We start from the raw sequence: 24,682 nt of genomic DNA, 5'->3' as shown, positions 1-24,682 counted from the left end.
AGCTTCTGTTTTGAGGGTACAGAAATATGTCTTAGCTTGAAACCAATTTAATCTGCCAAACCCAACAATTCATCAACCATACCCTGAAACTAGCACAGAACCCATTATTTATTAAGTTCCGACAATTAATCGTTGCAATTGGTTTCTCTGCCTGCAGAGATCAATAGTCAGCACTGCAAAAATAAATGATCTGCTGAAAGTGTCAACAGCTTCAGTGTACATGTACAACAATTCAGCCACTCATCCATTCAGATTTAGACATTTATGAATGCATATGTGAGACATTAATTAATCGTTCTGAAATCTACTGAAAACACGTTTCTGGTATGTTTTAAAAACATTTGGGGAAAAAAACGTTTGGAATGTTGAGTATCCTTCACGGTTGTTGCTAGGAAACCTTGCAGCTGTAGCAGTGAGATGCTTTATTGATCTAACTGTCCGAAATAATGTATCGCCCTTCCTTAGGCGATGACAGGGGATTTGACATCCATCTGTGCATAGCTAAAGAGAAAGAGCCACACAGTGTTTAATGAGAGAGCCTTTCTGCATACTCTATTTCATGCTCCCTGAGAAACTATGCCATATCATTCCTTGATTTAATCACAGTGAGTGCGCTGAAATATGAGCCCGGAGCTCTGATCCAAAACCTAGTGTGCTGACATGCTGCCTACAGCCTAGATAAGCAGCTACCTTCTTAGGCAGCACACTAACTACTAAACTGAAAAAAGTTGTAAGCATCTAACGATTTACTTCAGCTCGATCTAACCCATAAGGATGATTTGTGCCGGTGTAACCTTACTGACTTACATTACGTAACATTTCTTTAAAACCATTTTGAAGATGTTACCACATCAGAAACACTGCCCGGTGAAGCGACACACACGCACATATATTATACAATATTTACAAACTTTTATGTTAGATTCGATTAATCGATTTGACATGACTAAGACATATCAGTTTTTGAAGCAGACTTCACCTATGATGCTTTAAAAGTGCTGTCTAGGTAGGCGGCTCACTAAGTATCAGAAATGAGTTTTTGTGTGTGCATGCATATCGATCACCCCTACACTTCAAATAAGTTGCATTGTTTTGTGACACAATGAAAGTGAAAAAGTTTATAATGGTTTGTGATTCATACTGACACTCATCTATGGCCGCTGGCACAAATACAAGTGTGTGGGTGCGATTGACGAGGAGTGTTCAGAGAGATGTGTGTGTGTGTGTGTGTGTGTGTCTACGACTCCCTAAGGTCGTGACTCATTTGACGACCAGTGGGCTGCAGAAGCCTGTAATTTCAGTAAAAAGCCCTGAGTCATAGAGCTGCACAAACACACACACACACAAACACACACACACACACACACACACACACACACACACACACACACACACACACACAGCAAGATGAAATTTGGAGGATTGTTCCATAAATCACTGAAATCTGATCAAACACATTCGCACTATGCCCACCTGTAACTGAACATTTTTTGTAAGGCAAGAGGATTATGGGTAATTACTAAAGCGAAGATGTCCTATTCCCTTAACTACAGTGGCTTTGGAGCATCAATTTGGCCATACCATGGTTACGAAGTGATGATCAGCCTATTGATGGTAAGTGTACAGAAGAGACAGACATGGAACAGACAGATCTGTGAGGGCCACGAAGACAAGAGGACACTCAGGACACGTAGGGCATGAGGGACGGAGCTAGATCTGCACAAAATAACACGGTAAAAGAACACTCGCTCTGGCACTGCTGTCGCACTCTCGCTGAGATATTATTCAGGGCAGGCCCAAAGGACCATGGGTAATTACACGTCTTATTATCTTCTCATTCTGACTGTGCGCTCCCTCCAATTCATCACAGCAAAATCCTACTTTTCTCTTTCCTACTTTGCCTCTTGCTCGTTCTCTAAAATTAACGCCATGCAACTCCTTATTTTAAATGACTATCAGATTCTCACTCTCTGCAGCACCAGTAGAACGACGCAAAAGGGAAGAGCATATAAAATGACTAGAAAAGGCCAAACTTTGAACAATTACAGGGATCCTTTCCAGAATAGTACTGTATCGTGCAGGGGGTTTCTTTAGAGGAGGCAAGAGAGGCAGTGCCCCCTCAAAAAAAAAAAAAAAAACTGTATGAGAAACGCTATTACAAAAATAAAACGACACAAATATTACAAAATCTGACATTTAAAAAGTGTAAAAGTCACTGGTTTATAAAGTAACACTGTCCGGCTGGATGCCACATCTCTCTTGCCTCCCCTCTGAGCCCATTGAGTTTTCATTTTTGTGTGCATTCTTGAAGCGGCCATAATGAAGATAATGAATGCATTAATGGAAAGTGTACGAGTGCAATTCCATTAAAACGCAGATGGGAGTGAAAAGTTCTGTATGTGATTTACTGACGACACAAAATTAATGAACAAAGACGCAGCCGAATCCTTTCCATAATGAACAAATACAATCTAACAAGAGCAGCGCAAATTAGTGTCTTGTTTTTTGGGCGTTAAATAACGGCGCAAACACCAGTAAACTGATGAGTGCAAACCTTAGTAAATCCCCTTGCATGATTCATTTGAATACTTTCCTGCCATAAATGTCTCCATGTTCCCCATGTACATACTATGTACTTATTATAGCCTAGTTATTACAATAACTAGGTAATAGCAACAAACGCTGAACCTACCCCTAAACCTAATCTTAACCCATGTAGGTACCTTATCTTAACCAGCACTTTTTACTGGTATGTACACTGTAAGTACACATAAAGTGCAACCAAAAAAAATGTGAGGCCTCCTCATTTTAAAACACCAACGCACATCACTGGTATCCCGGTACATCAGATTTTAACACAGTACCTTGCCATTTACCATGGAATTACATGTATTGTTACTATATGCATGTCCTATACCGTTATGTTTACATGATACTCAAATGGTGGGCATGACATGATACTCAAATGATACTCAGATGATGGGCAAAACAAAATGGTCAAAAAATTTTAAACTGACTAATTGTCACTGAATGAAGGACCCAGAATATATCTAATGACCTGAATAACAACACAACACAACACAACACAACACAACACAACACAACACAACACAACACAACACAACACAACACAACACAACACAACACAACACAACACAACACAACACAACACAACACAACACAACACAACACAACACAACACAACATATAATTATTATTAATTTATTTATTTATTTTTTACTAGCATATGAACCACCAAAACCACTAACAGCACCTTTGCAACCACATAGCTAAAAAACATGAAAACAACCCACATCATGGCTGTCTTTTAAACATTTTCTTCAGAAAATTTCAACCCGTGCTTGTTTTTTCAGATTAGTTTAAAAGCCCACGCATGCAGTGAAACAATTTCTTTTCATTTTCTTTTTGCAGTTAAGTGAAAGATGACAGAATGTGACCCGTGTGCAGGGCCACAAACATGTGTGATGAATTAAAAGGGTCAGTTTTGGGTCACCACATTGGATGAAGCAACACTAATACGCTAATCTGTAGAAGCCCAGAACCCTGTGCCCTCAGAACACACAGTTTTCTCATAGAATAACACAGCTGAGATCTCACCCTCTTTCTAAAAGCATCTATTATCAAGCATCTGTTAAGGAAACCTCTCGCTCTAAAATACAGATGCGATTTTTCATTGAGCAACATTAATTCAGTGTGTGTGTGCGTGCATGTTCATTTGTATGTTTTTGCACTGTGAATGGAGTAACAGTGCACACGGTACAAACCACAGGAAGCCTGCATATTCTCTCTGTAGCTGCACCTGCAAACAGCAAGACAGAGACAGACAGTGCATGCAAGGGCACTGTGGGGGAACACAGATGAAGCTCCATGGTAACTCTATTAAGATATGTGATCAAATCACATCACAGGCAGAGTCGGATCTGAGCGTTCCTACTGCTTTGAGCACGAGACGCGTACCATCTAGCCTCCTGTTTCTGCTGCTAACGAACTAGAGAGGATACAGCTATTACATCTTACCTGATTCCTTTTCTATCTTTTTTCACAAGATAAATTTGCTTTGTCTGTGTCAAGGGAGCAGACAATCCCTTAAGCACATAAAACTTGACACACACACACACACACACACACACACACACACACACACACACACACACATTATCCTGTTCTGTTCTGTACTGTTCTATTGTTCCCACTGATCTGATAATACTGATCTGATACTTAACCAGGAAACATGGGGGAGGAGGTGATGCACATCAGGAATCACACACACATACACAGGCATCCCAGGTGAAAAATACGTACTGTTAAATAAGTATGTTATTAATAAAATACAAATATGTATTATAATTTATTTTTAATACATTTAATAGTATTTATTTTTCACCTGGGCACGCTAAACACAATGCTATCCTATCGCATAGAGCAGAAAACTGGTGAGAATGCAACACAAACTCATTCAGATTCACTACTGTATACCTGTTTACCGTGATAGTTAGTCCAAGACCCTAGTGAAAAAGCCAATAGCCAAATTTTATATTGCAAAGCCATTAACATATCGCTTGAGACTTAGAAATATTATAATTAAACTCTATTTGAAGTAATTTTTTATTGTACAAAACATTTCGGTAGCACTTTATTTTACAGTCCTGCTCCCCATTTACATACTATGTACTTGTTATAGTAATTACATTTATAATACCTGGGTAATAACTAGGAACTAACCTTGACCCTACCCCTAATTTATACCTTAACCCATGTAGTTACCTTATATTACTTTCTTAGTTAAGTACACATACTGTAAAATAAAGTACAACCCACATTTCTTAATGTTTAGCCTAAAATGTGTTATAATATCACTATTATCAAGTATAGTATGATCACGATATAATATCAGTCTTTGAATGCAAGATATTTAAAGTGTACCTAAAGTATACTTGCAGTTCCATTTTAGCACAATCAACCGCAGCACTACTTCCGTATAACTAAAGTGCATCAAATACAAAATGAGCTAATTCAACTTAGTATACTGAAAGTAAAAAAGAAGGGTACTTATATTAAGTACATAAATATATGTAAATTTATTTGTGGTATACTTACGTAGCATTTTGATATGTTTCTTTTTCAGTAGGGGGATTAAAAGTGTTTACTCACCCTCGCATTATTCTTTATGCAGTCAAGGGGGGAAACAGCACCATAAAGGACCATAATTCTTGTGAGAAAAATTTGGTTTTCACATTAGCCCTATCATACATCCGGTACAGTGCAGTGCCAGACGCAATCCAAGTGTTTTTGCTAGTTTCAGCTTGATGCAGTTATAATTTTCACACTTAGCGCCACATTGTTAAAATAGCAAATGCACTCGCTTCCATCTGTTCGCCCATGGGCATTCTGGTCGGAAAACCAGGTGAATTGGAACCAGAATTTGACTAATCGTGCCAATACACACATGTATTTAAACTGAATCGTCAGGGTTAGGTTAATGGTGAATACGCCATGGTGCAAACGCAACAGGCTTTTGAAGGTAACGGGAGATGAGACTCTGATTGGTTTATTGCACATTACATCCAAAACACACCCATGACTCATTAAGAGAACAAGGACAGTCCTTTTAGACCATGTGCCGGGCACGCCATTTTCCCCATCGTTAAACTAGCAAAAGTGGATTCGGACACGACCTGAGTGCACCTGTGCTGTGCGCTTTAGACCAATCTGCTTAGATCGTTAAAATAAGGCCCTAAAACATGAAAACTGTGTTGTACAAAATTTGCTATCACTGACACCAAACAGCAGTATTTGCTCTAAATGCAGTGTGTCTTGAATATGCAGAAGAATGGATTACATTTTTAGTGAATAATCTGTATTAAGAGTACAAAGCTGTAGTTTCAAAATATTTTTGGTAATACAATGGTTACTGCACGATTTTGATATATGGAAAAGAGCAGCATGAACTTTCTTTAAAACATGAAAGAAAATCATACATTGTTTGGAACAATGTGAATGTGAGTAAATGATGACAGAATTTTTTTGAAGACTTTTGAAGACTTTTTTCCATTGGCTATCACATGGCTATCACAAAAAGAAGTAAAAGAAAGGCCTGACATAATTAATATTATTATGTTAACATTAATATTAATTATGTTAACAGGAACAAAAACTTCTGCAGAGCACGCACAGGATAATACAAGCCAGTATTATCAGGTCTTTGTCAGTAAATGAAAACTCATTTAAATAATCATACATATGCAGTCGTTGTAGGCGCAGGATTCGAGTAAGTGAACTTTGACTGGCCTCCATTTCCTCTTAATAAAAGCAACCTGCTTCCACTAATGGAAGATCCTTTAAAAAGAACAGAACAATTATGAGCAGCCAAAAAAGAAAAATGCATTTTACTATTTCTGTGTTTTTCAACAAAATCAAAAATATCATTATAGATGCAACCTTCATTTCATAATGTTACACTTATTACCGCTAAATTCATTTTTAAGGTCAAATCAGGTAGAAATAGCTTTTAAGCTAACGACTATACAGTCCATTCCTATTGATCATGTAAATACACACATGCACTGATGGTCCACTGACACACACCTCTTTATTTATGACTCCACACAAGAGTTTGCGCATCAAAGGATGGGATACGCTTGAACGTTCTGTTCCATAAACTACAACAAAGAGCTTTCAATTAAACAGACATGATGAGCACTCGCGTACAACAACCACAGGCCATTATGCAAATACCTCAATTACACAGCACGTTACGGGAAAGGAGGCTAAACTTGTACAGTAAGAGCCACAAACAGGAAAAGACCCCCATTCACACCCTCTTGAAGTGGGCCGCCGCCTGCAGGCTGTGATATGGAGATCAGTTGCTCAGCGGTTCTGCTAGAACTACGGAGTATAACTGTGCTCTAAAACCTATAGGCAGCTACCCTCTAAGTCATGGGCACATGAGCCAAAAAAGGTCCACTGACTAATGTCAACACTGTAGAGATGTACAGAAGTCACTTCCAAACCGGCGCAATGCAGCACCAGGCAAGTGTTTTTTGCTAGTATCAGCCCAAAACGGTTATCATTTTCACGTCCAGCGCAAATTAGCGAATGGCAAATAGCAAATGCACTAGCCCCCATCTTTTCGGCCAAGTGTTTAGGTGCATTGGTGCCGCGTTGCTATTTAGACAGAAACTGAAAATGACTACACCATTGACCAACAAAAACATGGTCTGAAGTCAATAGAGCAGATTTTTTGTTATTTAAAGGGTGCGTTTGTAATATGCACATATAGGCGGGTGCAAGTACACTCTGCTTATTACACACAACACAGGGACGCCCAGCAGCACACAAACATTTTTAAACACTAAAAATACAATTATTCCTCTCTTTTGAAGCGCCATGTGCTTCAGACTATGTGCTCAGATCTTGATGTTAGCATGTTGCTATGCTAATGATTCAATACTCAATCAGCGCTGCCAAATCTCACACAAATGATACTGTTCTTACTCACTCGCTCCATATGTCCTTTTTCTCACACAGTAAAAGCAAATAGGACACGGAAAACATGCCGAAAGACAAGGTACTTTTGATATAAAACAAAGTCTCAGCTTTCAAATTCTGTGTTTTATTACAAAATTCTAAGGAGAAATAGCTTTAATATGGCTGTATGTTATGTTGCTGTAGCGCCTCAGTTCAAGTGAAGAGGTAGCGCACATAAACCGATCACCACTTCCTCTTTAGTACTAGTTATAGCACAAAATAAACATGAATGAACACCCAAGGGTATGTTGAGAATTAACATGTATCATCTCTCATGTAATCACTCAATTAGTGTTTCAAACCTCATAAAGACTTCAGTAAAACAGTATGTCTCAGAAAAGCCATTATTATTAGGAAAGCCAAAAATTATTATTAGGTGTATAACTTTATAAAAACGGTCTTCTTTGCAACTGTATACAAATCAGTTGCTAATGTTAACCTTTAATAACAGGTTCCTTGTATAGTTTACAACATTAGTAGAGAAAAATTAAACTGCATTATATGTTCATGCATATATCAAAATGATCATATTGAGTTTTAAGCTTTCCCCACAGGAATAATTCTCACTCCAGCTAAACTAAAATGTTGGCAGCCCTGACTCTACTAAGCAGAAACTTAGATTTTAGATTTAAGCATTTTTATTGAAAAATTGATAATCAACATTCCTCGACTGTTTTGCCTATTTTGGATTGTTGTCACGGATCTTGTCGGAACAGTGCCTTCTGGGATTCCTTTCTCTGCAAAGGATTCATGCGTTAATGTTTGTGAATTTGCCCAAAACAAGGTATCTTAAGTTCCCTCCAATTTACACTTCAACAAAGATAGCCATTAGATTACCGTGTGACATGTTGTAGACATTCCACGACCTGACAAATGCCTATTGAACATGTTGAACAGACACCGACAGGTAACACACTGATCTGATCAAACCTGACAAAGTGCCTGTTACCATTGGTTAGTGTCTGTCGGTGCAGTGTGAATTGGCCTTTAGAAGGCAGCATAACATTGTTTCCTATCTTTTGGTTCAGTTTTAAAGCCCAAAATGCCTTAATATGTTGTCTAAGAAGGCGGCTCACTAGGCTTATCCATGTATGATTGAAAGAGTGATGCCTGAATGTATCTCAAGTTATCCTTTTCATGTCTCGTGTTTCATGGCACGGTAGAGAGATAGAAGCTTTATCTGATGAACATGAACAAAAGAGACAAAGAAGGAAATCAGTCAGCATAATAGCCTGTCCAGGCGCACGTACACCCCTTTATGAGAGAGAGAGGGAGAGAGAGAGCGAACCAGCCTAAGGTACCCCAGAGAAATCACACACAGAGTATTGTGGGATATTGTGGGGATGAATCAACCTTGTTGTTGTCGGCGGTTTGAGCAGAGCAGCTGCAATGCCATTGCACAAATTCTCGCTAAATCGTTCATTAATATAATATTTCTTAATATTATTTTTTAGATTGCAAATTTAAACAACCACCTATATACAATAGAATACAGACATAACTGGTATTGACACTGAGGGAGTGTAAGAGAGTGGTGAGAGAGTGTTTTATATTTGACCTCACTGCAGTCCAAGACCAGCACAACTCAAGGACAGAAACCCACTGCGGTTCTGGCTGCACAAATGGGGCACGCACATACAAGACACTTACATTAAAAGTCACTTTATTTAGATCCCTTCTGAGGGGACAACCTGTAATGGAACTTTTCCAAAGTAGGTCTCTCGTGAAACATGGCCAGAGAGAGAGAAAGAGAGAGAGAATTGGAGGGAGAAAGAGGTGATGTGGAAAGAGAAGCTTAATGAAAAAGAAACATTTGAAAGGACTGAGGCAAACTCTAGAGATGGGCTGGGTGTCATTACAACATTTATCACAAAACAAACATTCACATATAAAATCTGTTTAAAAATCTTCCCTCTTTAGCTGACATTTGCTATTTCTAGTTGGAGATTTCATACTCATTAACTAAAAAAACTTCATAACTCCCTCTATCATTAATTATTAACTGACAATTATTAGACTATTCTTCACCGGTTCTGTGAACATGGCCCTCCAGTTAGAAATTAGTGTTTCCTACTGGAATACTGAGGAAACTCATAACTAGTAGCTCCAAAAATTATTTGTAGACTTAAGCCACATTTAAAAATGTATGGCTGCCATAGCATTAGATAACACAATATCAAATGTGGCAGTTATTTTAGTATTAGATTATATGTGTTATATTACACTATGAGGACAAGTAAAGAAATCTGTCCAGATATGATTGTGAATAGAATAGAATAGAATAGAATAGAATAGAATAGAATAGAATAGAATAGAATAGAATAGAATAGAATAGAATAGAATAGTTTTGAGATAAATGGTTATGGGTAGTTTATGCCATGGAGCTACAGTGTGCAGAGCAAATAGGACAATAATAACATGCTGACAGACAAAACACTGCAGCTTACTTTCGATATAAAACAAAGTCTCAGCTTTTAAATTCAGTAAGTTTTATTATTTAATTTAAATGGTAAATGATGTTTAATGTGGCTGTATGTTATATTGCTGTAGTGCCTTAGTTCAAGCGCACATCAATCAATTATCACTTTTTCTTACTACTAGTTACAGCACAAAATAAACATTAATGAGAATCCAAGGTTATGTTGAAAGAAACAGTATAACTTGACTGAAATGTCTCATGTAATCACTATATCAGTGTTTTATCTGAAAAAAAAAAAACGTAAATAAAACAGCTTGTAAACATTATTTATGAATATGATTATGAATAGAATTGTTTGCAGTTTTGGGTAGTTTATGCCAGGTGTCACAGTGTGGTTCAGGGGTGGCAAGTGCTATGATGTGTAGACCAAGTGGCATTTAGCACTGGGGTAATGACTGAGCTGGGGTCGGTCTCCCCTGGGGCCATGCTGACATCCCTCTTGCTCAGCTCGTGTTCTGACTAAAGATGCTTGTTACACAAGAGAACGTTTGCAAAATTTTGCAGAGCGCTGCTTAACTCCAGCAGCGTTTCCTTGTGGGAGGGTGTGGTGGACGACAAACACAATGAAGAAAATCAGAACTTTGGCAAACGGTGACCACAAAACTTAAGCACTTAAGCCCGCACAACAGCCACTTAGCCATTAGGCTTCTAAACACAGCACAATTTGCACTAATCGATGAAGTTACAAATGTTCATAAATGGTTTTGTGGCATACCTTGCTAAAATAATTTTTGGACTGTTGTGGCACTTCTAATAAAGTAGGCAGATGCATTACTAGACACACTGACCAATTTTAGCTTCACTTAATAGACGTTTTTTCACCACTAATGCCCCTTAAAGTCTATTTGCTTTTGTATAATGTTAACTGAAGTGGCTTTGAAATGGCAAGCTGCTTTGCTAGAGATGACTCTGCTGCAGCGTTGCTGTGATGTTAGGGCGGAGGCCTGTCAAATGTTCTGCCTTGTTCTTTGGGTTTGCACGGGGATCAGGTCATGCTCACAATTGGCTTGAGTCTTATAAAAGAGCAGGGAGAACTAGAATCAGATATGACAGACCAATAAAGAGGGAGAGTGAGGGCAGCTGAGAATCCAGGGAACACAAGTCACCATGAAATCAAAACTGACAAATCTTATTTTGTATGGAATATTGTTGTATTTATTTTTATAGTATTTGTAAATGAATTTATTATTTTTAAAAATCAAAATAACTTCCTCTCCTCTTGCAGCGACATGTCTTCTCTTCCAACACGATCTCATGGTCATGCGTATAAATAGTACGAGTTTGCAATCTCGTGGAATGTATACGCCAAAATGAGTTTTGGCGTGCGTATGGTACGCGGTTTTTCGCGTGCATATGAGACGCACTTTATGGCGTGCATATGACACGCTCTTGGGTAGGTTTAGGGTGGTGGGTTCTTATGTATAATACGCCATAAAGTGCGTCTCATATGCACGCGAAAAACCGCGTACCATACACACGCCAAAACTCATTTTGGCAAATACATTCCACGAGATTGCAAACTCGTACTATTTATACTCTGATGACATGTTTCTCTGCATGAGGGCGGACAACCTGTCACTCACATGACATCGACCAATAGCAATGCTAAAAGTAATTTTAATCATGACAAAATATACAGTATTAAATTAATATTTCAACATTTATTGATTGAACAATTAATTTATTAAATCATGTTTAACTTTTAACATTGAATGATTAGTACTTGTTCATAAACATCATTTGGTTTCCTGGCGGACTGATTAAAAACCTGTACACTCCGGGAAGTTGCAGGTGGAAAATCTGGATAGAGCTTGCTGTTTTCACAAGTACTTTCCTGTTTTGTGTGCGATAGACGGTCTGTGAAGTTGAAACTACTCTAATCCTCCTTTTCTACTCTTGTAAGAATGCATTTAGAATCAGTGCAGGGCTTAGGTAAAGGCCAAGTAGATAATGAACAGGCTGTTCTAAAACGGTCTTTTTTTATTTAGCCTAGTTTACTTTCAGTGCCCTTTCCAATACACTTCACACTAAGCTTCACCGCTATCCTCTACACAGACGGTCTGTTCCCTCTTAAGCGGTTCCAAATGATGACTTTATCCCATAGCCCCAATCGCACTGTAGGCCAGTCCTGGCTTAGCAGAGATAGTGATCGAGGAAACAACTTGATGCTCGTAAAAGAACTTAAGGTTGACGTTGATACAGATTAATGTGGCTAACATAATGGACTTAAATTGCTGCACTATTTGTCAGCAGGACTCCCAGTGAATAACAAAGCCCTAAAGCACCTATAGGCTAAATGAAGAGCTGTAATCCCGGCTGGGCAGAAAACCTGGTCACTATTTATAAATGGAGGTTGATCCTAAAATAATGGGCAGCCCTCGTATCCAAGTTCAATGTTTACAGGCGTGTTAGAACATGAAGTAAGTGACAAGTGGAAGATTGTAGATAATGACAGTAATGAATGCTAAAAGCTAATGCAGGCAAAGAATCGTCATTCTCTCGTTATTTTTGGCATCAAGTATTCTGAAAGTGACATTGGAATGGGAGGAGGGTCCTAATAGTAAAAGAACACATTCAAAAGCATGGAAGCAACAATAGAAGCTATGCGCAATACACACATATCTGCACCTTGCAGGGCCACCCCCACATACCCAAATACACACTTCAATAAATCTAGTAGTGAGTGCGGTATGTAACACAGATTTTAAATGCCACGTGACCTCATGTTGCATGCTTAGTTTAGTCCAGTTATCGTCTTGAAAATAAATGTGATTTATTTAGCATTTTTATTTTTATTTAATATTTAAAAAATACTTTTGGCACATTTGTGCAAAAGAAATGGAAATATAAGGTCAAGTTGCATGCACTGCATTGTGGGATATAATATCGCAATAAAAAAAGATTTTCAGTGCACACAAAGAAATTTGAATTGTGCAGAGTTTAGTAGTACTCAAAACATAAGATGTAGGCTCAGTTGCATAATGATAAACGTGAAGATAAAAAAAAATGCTGCTACATTTTTTAAAATGGCAACCTAAAGAGATGATGTTTTGATTTTGGTTAATGATGGTAGAAGATGTAGAAAATAATAACTGCACTAGTTCAAACAATGTGCATGACTTTGCATGTTCATAAGTTTAAAACATTGCTGGAAACCACACTCTGAATCTATTGTGTTACTACCAAGTAGTAGACTTTAATCAAACAAAAGGAATAGCATATATCAATGGCTACCGCAATGGCTATTAATTGAACACTCAATCCATACACAAATACAGGTCTTTATGAAGGCATAAAGTGAATCCCTAGCTGAGATGTAATACAAAGCCACTAATCACAGCCAGCCATATTATACCTGCTGCACACAGCAAGCAGTGCATAATAATGAATCACATATGTTTAAAGGGGCTGCAAAATGTCAATAAAAACATTGCTAGGCGAAAGCTTTCCTCCCTAATGGACTTGAAAGGAGTGTTTGTGAGTCTAATCCTACTTGAAATGAGTGGTGTGAAGCGCTGTGTGTGTGGGGGGGCAGGCTTTGCTTTCCTTGTGGGCACAACATTTTAGTGTGGGGATGTCCCAAAATGTAGCTTGGGGTTTTTCATAAAAAGGTCATTTAGAGAGTGGTTCTCAAACCTGTCCTGGGGTCCCCTCACCGCTGCACATTTTGTATGTTTCCCTCATCACACACACCCAATTCAAGTCTTGCAGTCTTAACTAATGAGCTGATGATTTGAATCAGGGAGACATGCACAATGTGCACTGGTTGGGGGTCCCCAGGACAGGTTTGAGAACCACTGATTTAAGGGACTAAGTAATCTCTAAATGCCTGTTATAGTCAGTATTTTAGTGGCCAGAAATATTCTTATGATTTCATATAACAAACGTTTTAAACACACCATCGCATGATCTTATGTTGCATCATTATTTCAGCAGGTAGAGTCCAATTATCATATTGAACTTTACATTAACCTATATGATGTTTTTTCCTTTTTCTGTGGAACTTAAAAGAAGATATTTTGAAATGCTTTTTTGGACCCCATTGACTTTCAAAAATATAATTTTATAAAAATATCTTCTTTTGTGTTCCACAGACATGATGTTGGATAAATGTCTACATTTACATGCACTGTCATATTGCGATTATAATTAGATTTAGGCAATATTACGATTAAACTTTACCTCATGTAAACACACTACTTCGATTAAAACGACGTGATTAAGCTTATGGAATCATAGCAACCATAATTGTAGTAAAACTTGGTGTATGCCGATTTTAATTGCAATAAACAGGCATGTAAGCACTTTAATCGTATCAATTGCAAACTGAGCATGTGCAGTTTTGGGGTGTGACAAAACTGACATCACATTGACAATGTAATATAATGCACTATATTGATAGACAAACATTGAAATTGAGACATTTTAGGAGCGTCACAGAAAAAAGGCCGTATACCATATCATATACTTTCTGTGTGTGAGTTAATAATTTGTGCTATCCATTGGGGTATGGGATAATGGCGGTAAATAACCACATTTCTTAGAAAAGAATCAGAATAATGAAAATTACATTTAAACAAGTGTAAAAAGGTTTGCTTGTGTCATAAAACTCTTACTGAGATTGTCCTTACTTATTGGTGCGCACTGCACACTATGACAGAATCATTCATATCCCTAGAGTTATTTATTTACTGATGGCTAAAAACAGAGAATAACAAAAATGGCACAAACCAGATTAGATCATCATAGTGACTGATACTGAGTATTACATTATAATGCAACTAAAGTACATCAAATGCAACAGAGGCAAGTTGTAAAAGTCTGTAAAAACACATAAGCCTGTTTGTGGGTGGCGTGTTGTCGTGCCCATGTTGTCAGCAGCAGATGGGATTTGGGCATAATCTCATTCAGATTCTGCCCGCTCTTGTTAAGTGAACAAGCTTTGCTGATAAACATTGGTGACACGAGTACAGACGGTCGTCCCCTTGGCTGAAAGCGATGGCAGGAACCAGACCGTACACTCGGATGAACAGAAGAGAGAGAGAGCGAGCGAGCCAAAAAGAGCAGAGCTTGAGGAGAGATGGAAGGGAGAGGATAATCTCGAGACAGGTTTCCTCCACCGTGAAGCTTGGTTGCTTTGATCAGGGCAGATTAATCCAGCACATGACCCCAAAGTCAAACAACTTACTGTGTTACCATGTAACTCCCTGCAAACCGGCCTGTCAACATGTATTGGATGAGGTGACTTTCATGAGGATCTTACAAGATCCTATCATGTAGTTTATGTTAAAAGTGGGGTAGGTCAGAGAGGCTAGCAATAGCGAGCTATCTTTGAAAGTATAAGATCTCACACTCCTTTCACAGCGTCTCCAATGCCATACCTCCTCTAAAACAAATGAACGCACACAGCAGGGAGCAAACAAAAGTTTCTAGATTAAAGCGTTTAATACCTCATGTTCCAAAGCACATTACAATGATTATTGTGATAAACATTACTGACCTTTACTACCTGACTGCTGCAGATTCATTTTGGTGTTGATAGTGTTGCAACTGAAATGTTTAAATTCGACTCTCAAACCGTTTTGACTGTAATGTCACGGGGGTATCCATCTCTTCCAAATTACAGTAGTTGGTGTGATCACAGCATATTGTTGTTGCCCAGACCGAATACAATGATTGAACAAACATTTTATGGTCCTACGCCTTCCGCAGACTATATATTATATATTAGAATGTGAAGAGACAAAAAAAGTGTATGCTTTTCCAGAACAAATTACTCACCCTGCCTTTAATACTTGACGGTGTCTTGTGCCACACACGTCGACACTCATAGCAGATGGTTGTGTGAGCTGCACACATGGGGGGATCTATTAGAGCGGGCACAAGATGTTTGCATCGAAGGAAACTTGCAAAACTGTACATGCTTTAGTTCTCACAAACAGATTGTGCCACGGCGGCCCAGTTATGAGAGGAGGGACGTTTTCTCACAAAGCTGTCAAATTCTTCAAACTCAAACTCAAAACACTTTTCTAAACAGTTTGATTACCAAAATTGCCTGTTAAAGATTAAAGGCCTGTTCACATCAATAACGATAACTATAATGATGACTATATTAACATCCACAACAACGGACAATATTGTTCTGTTTATTCTAAACACACACAACAGTTTTGTAGTCTTCCACTTTAAATGCTCAAGCTCATTAAAGCAGGATGGATTCTGACTGGCTGTCAATGTTTTCATCGTTCATCAACTGCAAAAAATAAAAAAATAAAAAAAAACTGAACAAGTGAACTATATTGTTTCTCTTTAGCATTATTGTTATAGCTGTGGTGTTACTATTTAAAAATGTGAATTTAAAATATGAAAATAAAAAAACTGCAAACATATGAAATATTAAACACATAACAATAACGTATACCAACATTAAATGTATACCACAAAAATTATCCTTTGACATTAGTTAATCCATTTTGCAAATTAAATCTTAAAATCAGTAAATGTATCTTGATTAAATAATGGGTTTCACTTTATTTTGATGGTCCCTTTCGCACATTCTGTTGACTATAAGTAACTAGTCTACTAACTCTCATTTTTACAGATTAGTAGGGTTAGGGTTAGAATAAGTTGACATGTAGTTGTAAAGTTACTTTTAGTCAGCAGAAAGTCTGTTGGGGGAGCATCATAATAAAGCATTTCCAAAGAATGTTTAGGTAAAGAAAAAACTCCTTCAGACCCAGACTCAACAACACTTGTCTTAACAGTTTGAATTTACCCATGGTCTATTAAAGGTTAAGAGTGTAACGTCTGCACTTTTTTATGCCACATCTCACTGTGAACTAAGACTGGAGAACGTAATTTTAAAAAAAAAAGACACTTCACCTTTAAGCAATTTGTGATATTTTCTGTCAGAGCAAGCGTAACTTTCCCCTGTGTCTGAACACGGACAGCATTGAAGCTAAAGATTACACTTCGGACAGCTGACTCAGGATCTCAGGCTTACCACATCACTGAACAGCCATTGGGAACATTCCCATAGATATGAAGACACTGTCTATCGCAATAATCTTTCAGTTTCAGCCCTTTGTATTACAACAACCATAACATACCAAGTTGAAACTTAAGGGTGCACTTACATTTTTTGTTTGTGTCAATGCCCAATGTGATACTAGTTTTTTTTTTTTTTTTAAAAGGTGCAATTCAAGTGGACCAAAAATGTTTAGTGTACCTTTACAAACAACAACTCTTCCCTCATTTATAACAGAGCATGTGAGTATCTGTGACAAGGATTTTATAATAGAATCTCATTTTGAACTCGCCCTGTAAAAGTCACTTTAATAAAGTACAGTGAGAAACAGAGGGATATGAGAGAGAGAGAGAGAGAGAGAGAGAGAGAGAGAGAGAGAGAGAGAGAGAGAGAGAGAGAGAGAGAGAGAGAGAGAGAGAGAGAGAGAGAGAGAGAGAGAGAGAAAGGGAGTGATATTCCTAAATGGAGGACAAAGCCAGGAGCACAGGCCTGAAAATGGAGCAGGCAATTAAGGGCTTCATGGCCTCAATGTTTCCACTCTCTCTTTTTTTATCTCCCCTCTGCCTTTCCTTTCTCTCCTCTCAAGTCACCTCACCTGTGTGTGTTTTAGATTGTGGCTCTGAGAGTTTTCTAACAGTAGCATCATGTACACAGTTCCTGGCGCACACGCACCTGTTGAGTGATCACATGACCTCCTGTGGCCTCTGGGCGCTCCACATACTGAATAATTCAGTTCAGAGAACAACGCTGGAGGTGTTCACACACACAGATGAAACACAACACTGAATTTTCATGTCCCTAATGGCTACTAGGCAAAGCGGACGAGTCTATTTCTACATATTCATACTGTGCGCGAGTGATAATATTGTCAATAGTGGTGCTTGTTAAGATAAGCATACCTAGTACTAATTTGAACAAATTCTTAAATCCAACTTTAAAACTTCAGTGCATAATTGGTAACAGATATGTCTGATTGTCATACTTGTATGAAGAAGTAAAACAGTACTTATATAATACTTGGGATGAGGTGGGCTTTTTTAACTCGTGCCAATAAGCTTTAAAAGAAAACTCACTAAATTTACAATACACAAGCCACCTCCAACTCAACATAACAGATAAAGTGAGTGTTTGCTATATTCATGCACCTGGCCCCCAAAATGTACATCTCATGAAGAAAAGGCTTACACAAGGTTTAAAAGTACTTGTTGCGAGATCAGGAAATGATCTAGTAGTTACATACACAAACAGACAGCGAGAAAGAGAAAAAGAAAGTCAGTCTTGTGTGGTCATTTCAGAGTCAAACTAGCTAGACCTGAATGATTCATGTGCATGCAGGCTAACGTAAACCATCACTTTATGCATCAAACAAACACCTTTGAATTCGTTTTTTTTCTCTTCAATAAGAGCCATAAAATCCAATCAAAATACCATCAGGATGCAAAAAACAAACAAAAAAAAACACAATTTCTGCAGTGCATTCTGACTCTCTCCTTTTCCATAAGGTGTGAATAATAATTAAAGTAAGTCATGATCAGAACATTATTGCTCCTCTCTTATGTAGCTACAACAAAAACCCACAGGTAATCCAGTTTTATGACGGTATATGTTTTGGTATATATTTTAGCTGGTCCAAAACCAGTATGACCACCTAAACTGGCCTTTGTTGCTGTTTTAAAATGGTGTACCAACTAATTATATATTGGACCATTTTAGGATGGGTTTAGCAAGGTTGTATGTTATTTATTGTCTACTAGTTTTTTGCTCACCAAGAAAATAAAAGGAAACTACATGAACATTTATAGCATTAGTTCTTCGTTACACAAACAGAGAGCGAGAAAGCTAGAAAAAGAAAGTTAAGTCAGCATTGTGTGGTCATTCAGGGGCAAACAAGCTAGAATTGAATGATTCATGTGGCTCCAAGTGTGAGATGGTTGAGAGAGGATGTGAAATAGCCGAGGTCTCGGAACAGAAACCGCTTCGTTTCTAAAAACATACGGTTTTAGAAAGCTGCCCCTGCAGAGCCCAACTGTTGAATTTGACACATCCGTCAAGAACATGGGCAGAAATACCCTCCGCACAGCCGGAAACGTCAACACAGCTGTCATTCCTCAGGAAAAGCCCTGGATAAAGAAAGTGAACTAACGGGGTTATAAGTACGCTGCTGCTTTTCTTTGCCATTTTAGACCACAATCAATCATTTACATTTCCAAAGGAAATAATAATACTAAACTGTGAACACAGTAAAGATCGGGCATGCTGTGTGTACTGGTTTATAATGGCCAGTTGGATGTCTGTGGGTGGATAAATAAAATCTGCGTGTGCCTGAGCGTGGGCGAAGAGAACCGTACGACGCCAGCAGCGTTTTTTATATGAGGGGAAATGAAGATCGGTGAGACCCTCTTAATGGTGTGCTTGAATGGGCCAGTCAGAGTTGCCATGACTCCTGTCTCTTGGGTTGCTATGACGGCAGCGTCTTCACATAGAGCTCAAATCCACTTAATCGAAGGTTTAATAGATGTGCACTCACAGACAGAGCTCTTCTATTACAAAACACTTCTGCGACTGAACAATAATGGTCATAGTTTATTTACATAAATGTAATCTTTTGATACTGTAATTATATTAAAATGCATTATGTGTAACTACAGGGAAAAGTATCACCATGATCGTTAAAGGGGCAAACCACCGCTGGCAATAAAACTTGACTGCCTATGAGATAGAAAGGCAAAAAATAATGTTTAAATCAGTGCTCTCTGACCAGAGAATATTGAGGGGGAAAAGCTGCTGTCTTGCCTTTTGCCAAATAATTAGGAAAACTTCAACACCCATAATGCACCGTTGGAGTTTAAGGGCACTCCCTGTCTGCTCCTATTATAGTTTTGATCAGTCAAATACTGCCTGCTTGAGTAAAAAATACTTCTTGGCAAACTTTTAGTCACAACGGTGCCAACTTGTTTAGCAGTAATGAGTTTATCTAAGTTTCCAGTGAAGGATCGAGTGAAGGACACTGTGACAGCAAATCTGAAAAGCCTAAGTGTTTGGAGTCAACATTTCAAACTATTCTAGGCCAAACAGAGGATGGAAAACTAACCAACCCCCTAAAGCAAACTGCCATTGCATAGATGTAACCAGTCCTACTCCAAGCTGGATTCGAAACGGGGTTTCTGGCATGGGAGGTTTGACGTGCTAAAAAGGACTCTAAAGATCCCAGTTGCTAGCATCAGTTGCTAGCACACCTCTTGAGGCAGGGGCCGTAACATTTACACGCACAACTCTTATGGACTTATGTCTGTTACACTCACCCTCCCAAACCTCACTCCCATCTGGGTCACGGCACCAAATGTAATCGGACCTATTTGACATGCTCCAAGTGGGATTCGAAACAAGGTCTCCGCCTTTGGGAGGCGGGTGGGAGGCTAACAAGGACGCTAAAGACTGCAGCCACTAGTGCCAGCCGCTAACGCGCCTCTTGAGGCCAGGGGAGTGAGGTTTACACACTCAACCCCCCTACTCACTCCTATCCGGGTCATGACACCACATGTAAACAGTCCTACTTGACCCACTTCGAGCGGAATTCGAAACGGGGTCTCTGGTGTGGGAGGTGTGCCCTTTGAAGCCAGAAGAGTGAGGTGTACATGCACAATTCTTATTGGCTTACATGCTTTACACAGAGGTAAGAAAGCTATTGTAACAGTAGTCCATTTTAACCTTAATGCTGTTTAAAGAATAGACAAAGTATGATACAGTTGATTACCGGATACAGTGATAAACACTCTTACAATAACTGTTCTTTTAACAACCCTCTGTCAATCCGACTGTCCATGGGCGGGGATACAGAAATGCAAAAGTATAATCTGTAGTTTTCATGAAAGACATAATAATATGTTTGTGTCATCCGCAGAACTTTGACAAATAATTTTGAAATTTCGGGTCACACATGTTCATTACCTATTCTCCTAACATTGTACCAATACAAAGCAGGTTGAAAATCGGCAAACTTACACCTTGGTTAAACCTCTCAGATGTGCATTATGAAATTTGGGCACAATTTATTCAAGGACTGTCTTCCTACAGTGCTAATCCAACCTGGTTAATCCGACTCTCCCCTGGTTAGCACACAGAGATTAAATTACTGCAGTCAAAGCAACTGGGGCGACCCGCCGCAGCACGTATAAACACAGGTCTGCGAGAATGCACCTATTAAAACATGGTAGATGCACGTAGGTTCATCTTTATAGGTTCGGGAGGAACTGAATATCAACCTGAGAGTAAATCACTATTGTGTGTTGGATGAAAACATGCATGCATGGCGATGCAAGTGGCTGCAGACTGCAAAACAGTCTGTTTATCATCAAACACACGTGCATGACCACAACTGATGCAAAAGCAAAGCATGCAGGCTAACAGAAACCATCATGTCCTTGATGCATCCAACAAACACCTTTTTTCCAATACAAGCCAGAAAAAAAATAGATCCATCAAAATACCTTTGAGATGCAAAAAATAAAATTCTGCCGTACATTCTGACTGTCTGCTTTTAGAAAAGGAGTGAATAATAATAAAACCATGATCAGAACATTATTGATCCTCTCTTCAAAAAAGCATGTATGCTTGGAAAATCCAGTTTTTCCAGCTGTTCTAAAACCAGTCTGAACATCCTTAAACTGGCCTTTGTTGCTAGTCTACCAACTAATGGTCATATTGGACCATTTTAGGATGGATTTTCCAGCAGGATTTTTTTGTTACTGTTTAAAATTTAGTGTTTTGCTTGCAACAAAAATAAAAGGAAACCACATGAGCATTTATGGCAATAGTTGAAAAACAAAATGGTCAACAAAAGTGCAATAACCTTTGGCACCACTTTGATTAGACTGATTAAAAAACGGCCAGTAATAAACGTGTTAGTGTTTTGTTATTGTATTAACCACCGCTGAGATAAAACATAAAAATAGCCTAACCAAAAGTCCTGACGCTGTTTGAAAGTGGTCACAAATGAATATCTTGGTTTTACAGTATTCGTAGTGCTGAAACCATCATCTTAAACCAGCCTAATATGTTTTCATTGGTTTCAGATGGTCTCATGCTGGCCATGACCTCTGCAAAACCAGCAAACGAGACCGAACTTAGACTTTTGTAAAGCAGTAATAATAACTCTGTGTTTAAGGGAAACTATGGTTACCATGGTGACTTTTCATAAGTGTGTTCTGTTACATTCGCTTGTCAAAGCCACAAAAAAAGAAAAAGAAAAAAAAAAGTTACTCACGTCCCGAGCACCTCTTTGAATTCAAACATCTCCTTGATATCATCGACCTGCTTCTTCCACGAGCAATCCCCACCGGCCTCTCCGTTCTCCCGAGCCATGGCGGAAAAAAAATCGGGGAGGACCGTAGATGGAGAAGTGAGCGCTGGAGATCCCCGGAGATTTTCCCCGCTTTCCCACGCTGCACTTCCTGCTCTTTCTTCTCTCGCCTTCCCCGGTTGTACCGTTACCAAATAACCCCGGTGAGGATTTCCCGAGTGCGCTCGTCTCCCTGAAGCAGCTTAAACGGTTTGACGTAAATAGTTCAGAGAGGCGCGTGCGTGCGTGTTTCACCTTTGCGGTGTCTTAACGGCACCGGTGCGGGTTTATTCCGCTCCGCGCGGCTGCTGAATGTTGATCCCGCGCAGACTGATGCGCTCGCTGCATCCGTTGTTATGGCAATGAGGAGAGAGAGAGAGAGTGAGTGAGTGAATGAGGAGGAGGAAGATGCTGTGCTCCTCACCGCGCGACCTGACAAAGAGCAAATGCATGAGAAATATGGCACGCCGATTTGGCATTCAACTAATCTTTTTGTGAGCAATTTAACAAGTAATTTTTAAAATGTAAATTAAAAAAAAGCGTTAGTTCACCCAGAAAATCAGAATTCTCACCCTCACGTTGCTCCAAACGCGTAAAAACCTTCGTTCATCCACTGAACACAAATTAATATATTTTTGATGAAATTGGAAAGCTCTCTGACCCCTCCATAGTCAGTAATGCAATTAACACTTTCATGCCCCAGAAAGGTAAATATATCATTGAAATGACTACAGTTGTTCAACCTTAATTTTAAGTGACGAGAATACTTTTTAACAACTTTAACAAAATAAAGACTTTATTCAACAATCAGCCAATGGTAAACCGGTGTTCTGGAGGTGCTGCATTGTTTACACTGTCAACAGTGTAAGATTATAAAACAGGCTGGATAAAATAGTTTGTAATAAAGTTGTTAGTTTTTTGCACGCAAAAAGTATTCTTGTCGCTTCATTAAATTAAGATTGATCCACGTCACATGGACAATTTAAACTGTCTTTACTACCTTTCTGGGCCTTGAACGTGTTAATTACATTTCTGTATATGGAGGGGTCAGAGAGCTTTCCAGTTTCATCAGAAATATCCTAATTTGTGTCCCGAAGATGAATGAAGGTCTTATGGGTGACATGAGTAATCTGAGACAGTTTTCATTTTTGGGTGAACTAACCTTTTAATTGTTACTGGTAACAAATTTCAACCAGTAGGCCTATTTCAATTGCTACTGGCACTTACTAGTACTAAATAATACTTACAAGTACTTATTCATTAGATAACAGTACTTTATTAACTTTTTCAACAAAAAAGTACTACCATTAACAGTGGAATAGTTGTCATAATTTCTAGTTGCAAAGGAGTAAATACTAATTATAAAATACTAATTTAAACATTGTGTATTGTGGAAAGAACTAGTCACCATTAAAATAAGTAAGGATGTGAATGATGCCATTTTTTATTGGATTACTTTCTGTTGGATTCTATTGGTTATCTACAAACATGTTCTATTAATATTTTTAAAAAATGTTTTATGGAATACATGTTGAAATGGCTTGCCATATGAGAGAGGAGAGGAGGAGGAGAGATCGTGTGCCTGTGTGGATTGTTCGCATTGCACCAAAAGCATGCTGAAGTCCAACTGAAAAAAGCATGCATCCGTTCAGATCAATTACTTTAATAAAGTTAAAAATCTCAGTATGTCCTGGAGAGAAAAAAACTGTAGCCACATTAATATAGATGCATTATGGCACACGCAAGATGATGGTGATATTAATCACTGTTGATAGCTACAGCATTTTAAAGCAACAAAGTTAATGTTAAGCAAAATACTTTAGGCAAAGTCAAGGTAAAATAACACTTTGGCTACATCTGGTGGCACCTATTAGCAGGATGATGATGATAATACACAAACCAGCTTCAGAGTTCTACACATGCCTGTGTTTAGCAATGAACAGTTAAGATTTAAAAGTGCAGGAAATGCTTTAAATTCATTTATTGCTATGTAACACATCAGGACTAAAATAATACAAATTAACACAACTGTACTGTAAAAAATTATATTTACCTTGAGGTCGGTGGCCTTCTCATAGCAAGTTGCCATGTGGCTTTCATATAAAGATGGTAAGAGGATGACAGAGGTTTTATGAGTCACTTTTTTTCAAACATATTTAGAGTGACAATATTTTCAATATTTTACCCAAAAATTAGGCTCGCTCACTAACTGTCCCTCCCCCCAGGAGCTCAAATGTCTACATCACTCATATCTAAGGGTTAAAAAGCATGTTTAAGGCCAGGCCTCAAA

General features: G+C 38.5%; 1 protein-coding gene across 1 annotated transcript in view; it reads right to left on the bottom strand.

Annotated features, from left to right (window-relative positions):
• Positions 1 to 22,824, bottom strand: part of camk1da (calcium/calmodulin-dependent protein kinase 1Da) — a 69,549-nt gene extending 46,725 nt beyond the window's left edge. Inside the window, exon 1 of the mRNA XM_067427182.1 lies at positions 22,318 to 22,824. Coding sequence (XP_067283283.1) covers positions 22,318 to 22,415 — 98 coding nt within the window. The 5' untranslated portion in view covers positions 22,416 to 22,824. The remainder of the gene's footprint in view (positions 1 to 22,317) is intronic.
• Between the last annotated feature and the right edge of the window lie 1,858 nt (positions 22,825 to 24,682).

This window comes from Pseudorasbora parva, chromosome 20 (assembly GCF_024679245.1).
Source record: "Pseudorasbora parva isolate DD20220531a chromosome 20, ASM2467924v1, whole genome shotgun sequence".
Classification (NCBI taxonomy): domain Eukaryota; kingdom Metazoa; phylum Chordata; class Actinopteri; order Cypriniformes; family Gobionidae; genus Pseudorasbora; species Pseudorasbora parva.
The sequence above is the reverse complement of the archived record's forward strand: the minus strand, read 5'-3'. Positions and strand labels throughout refer to the sequence as shown.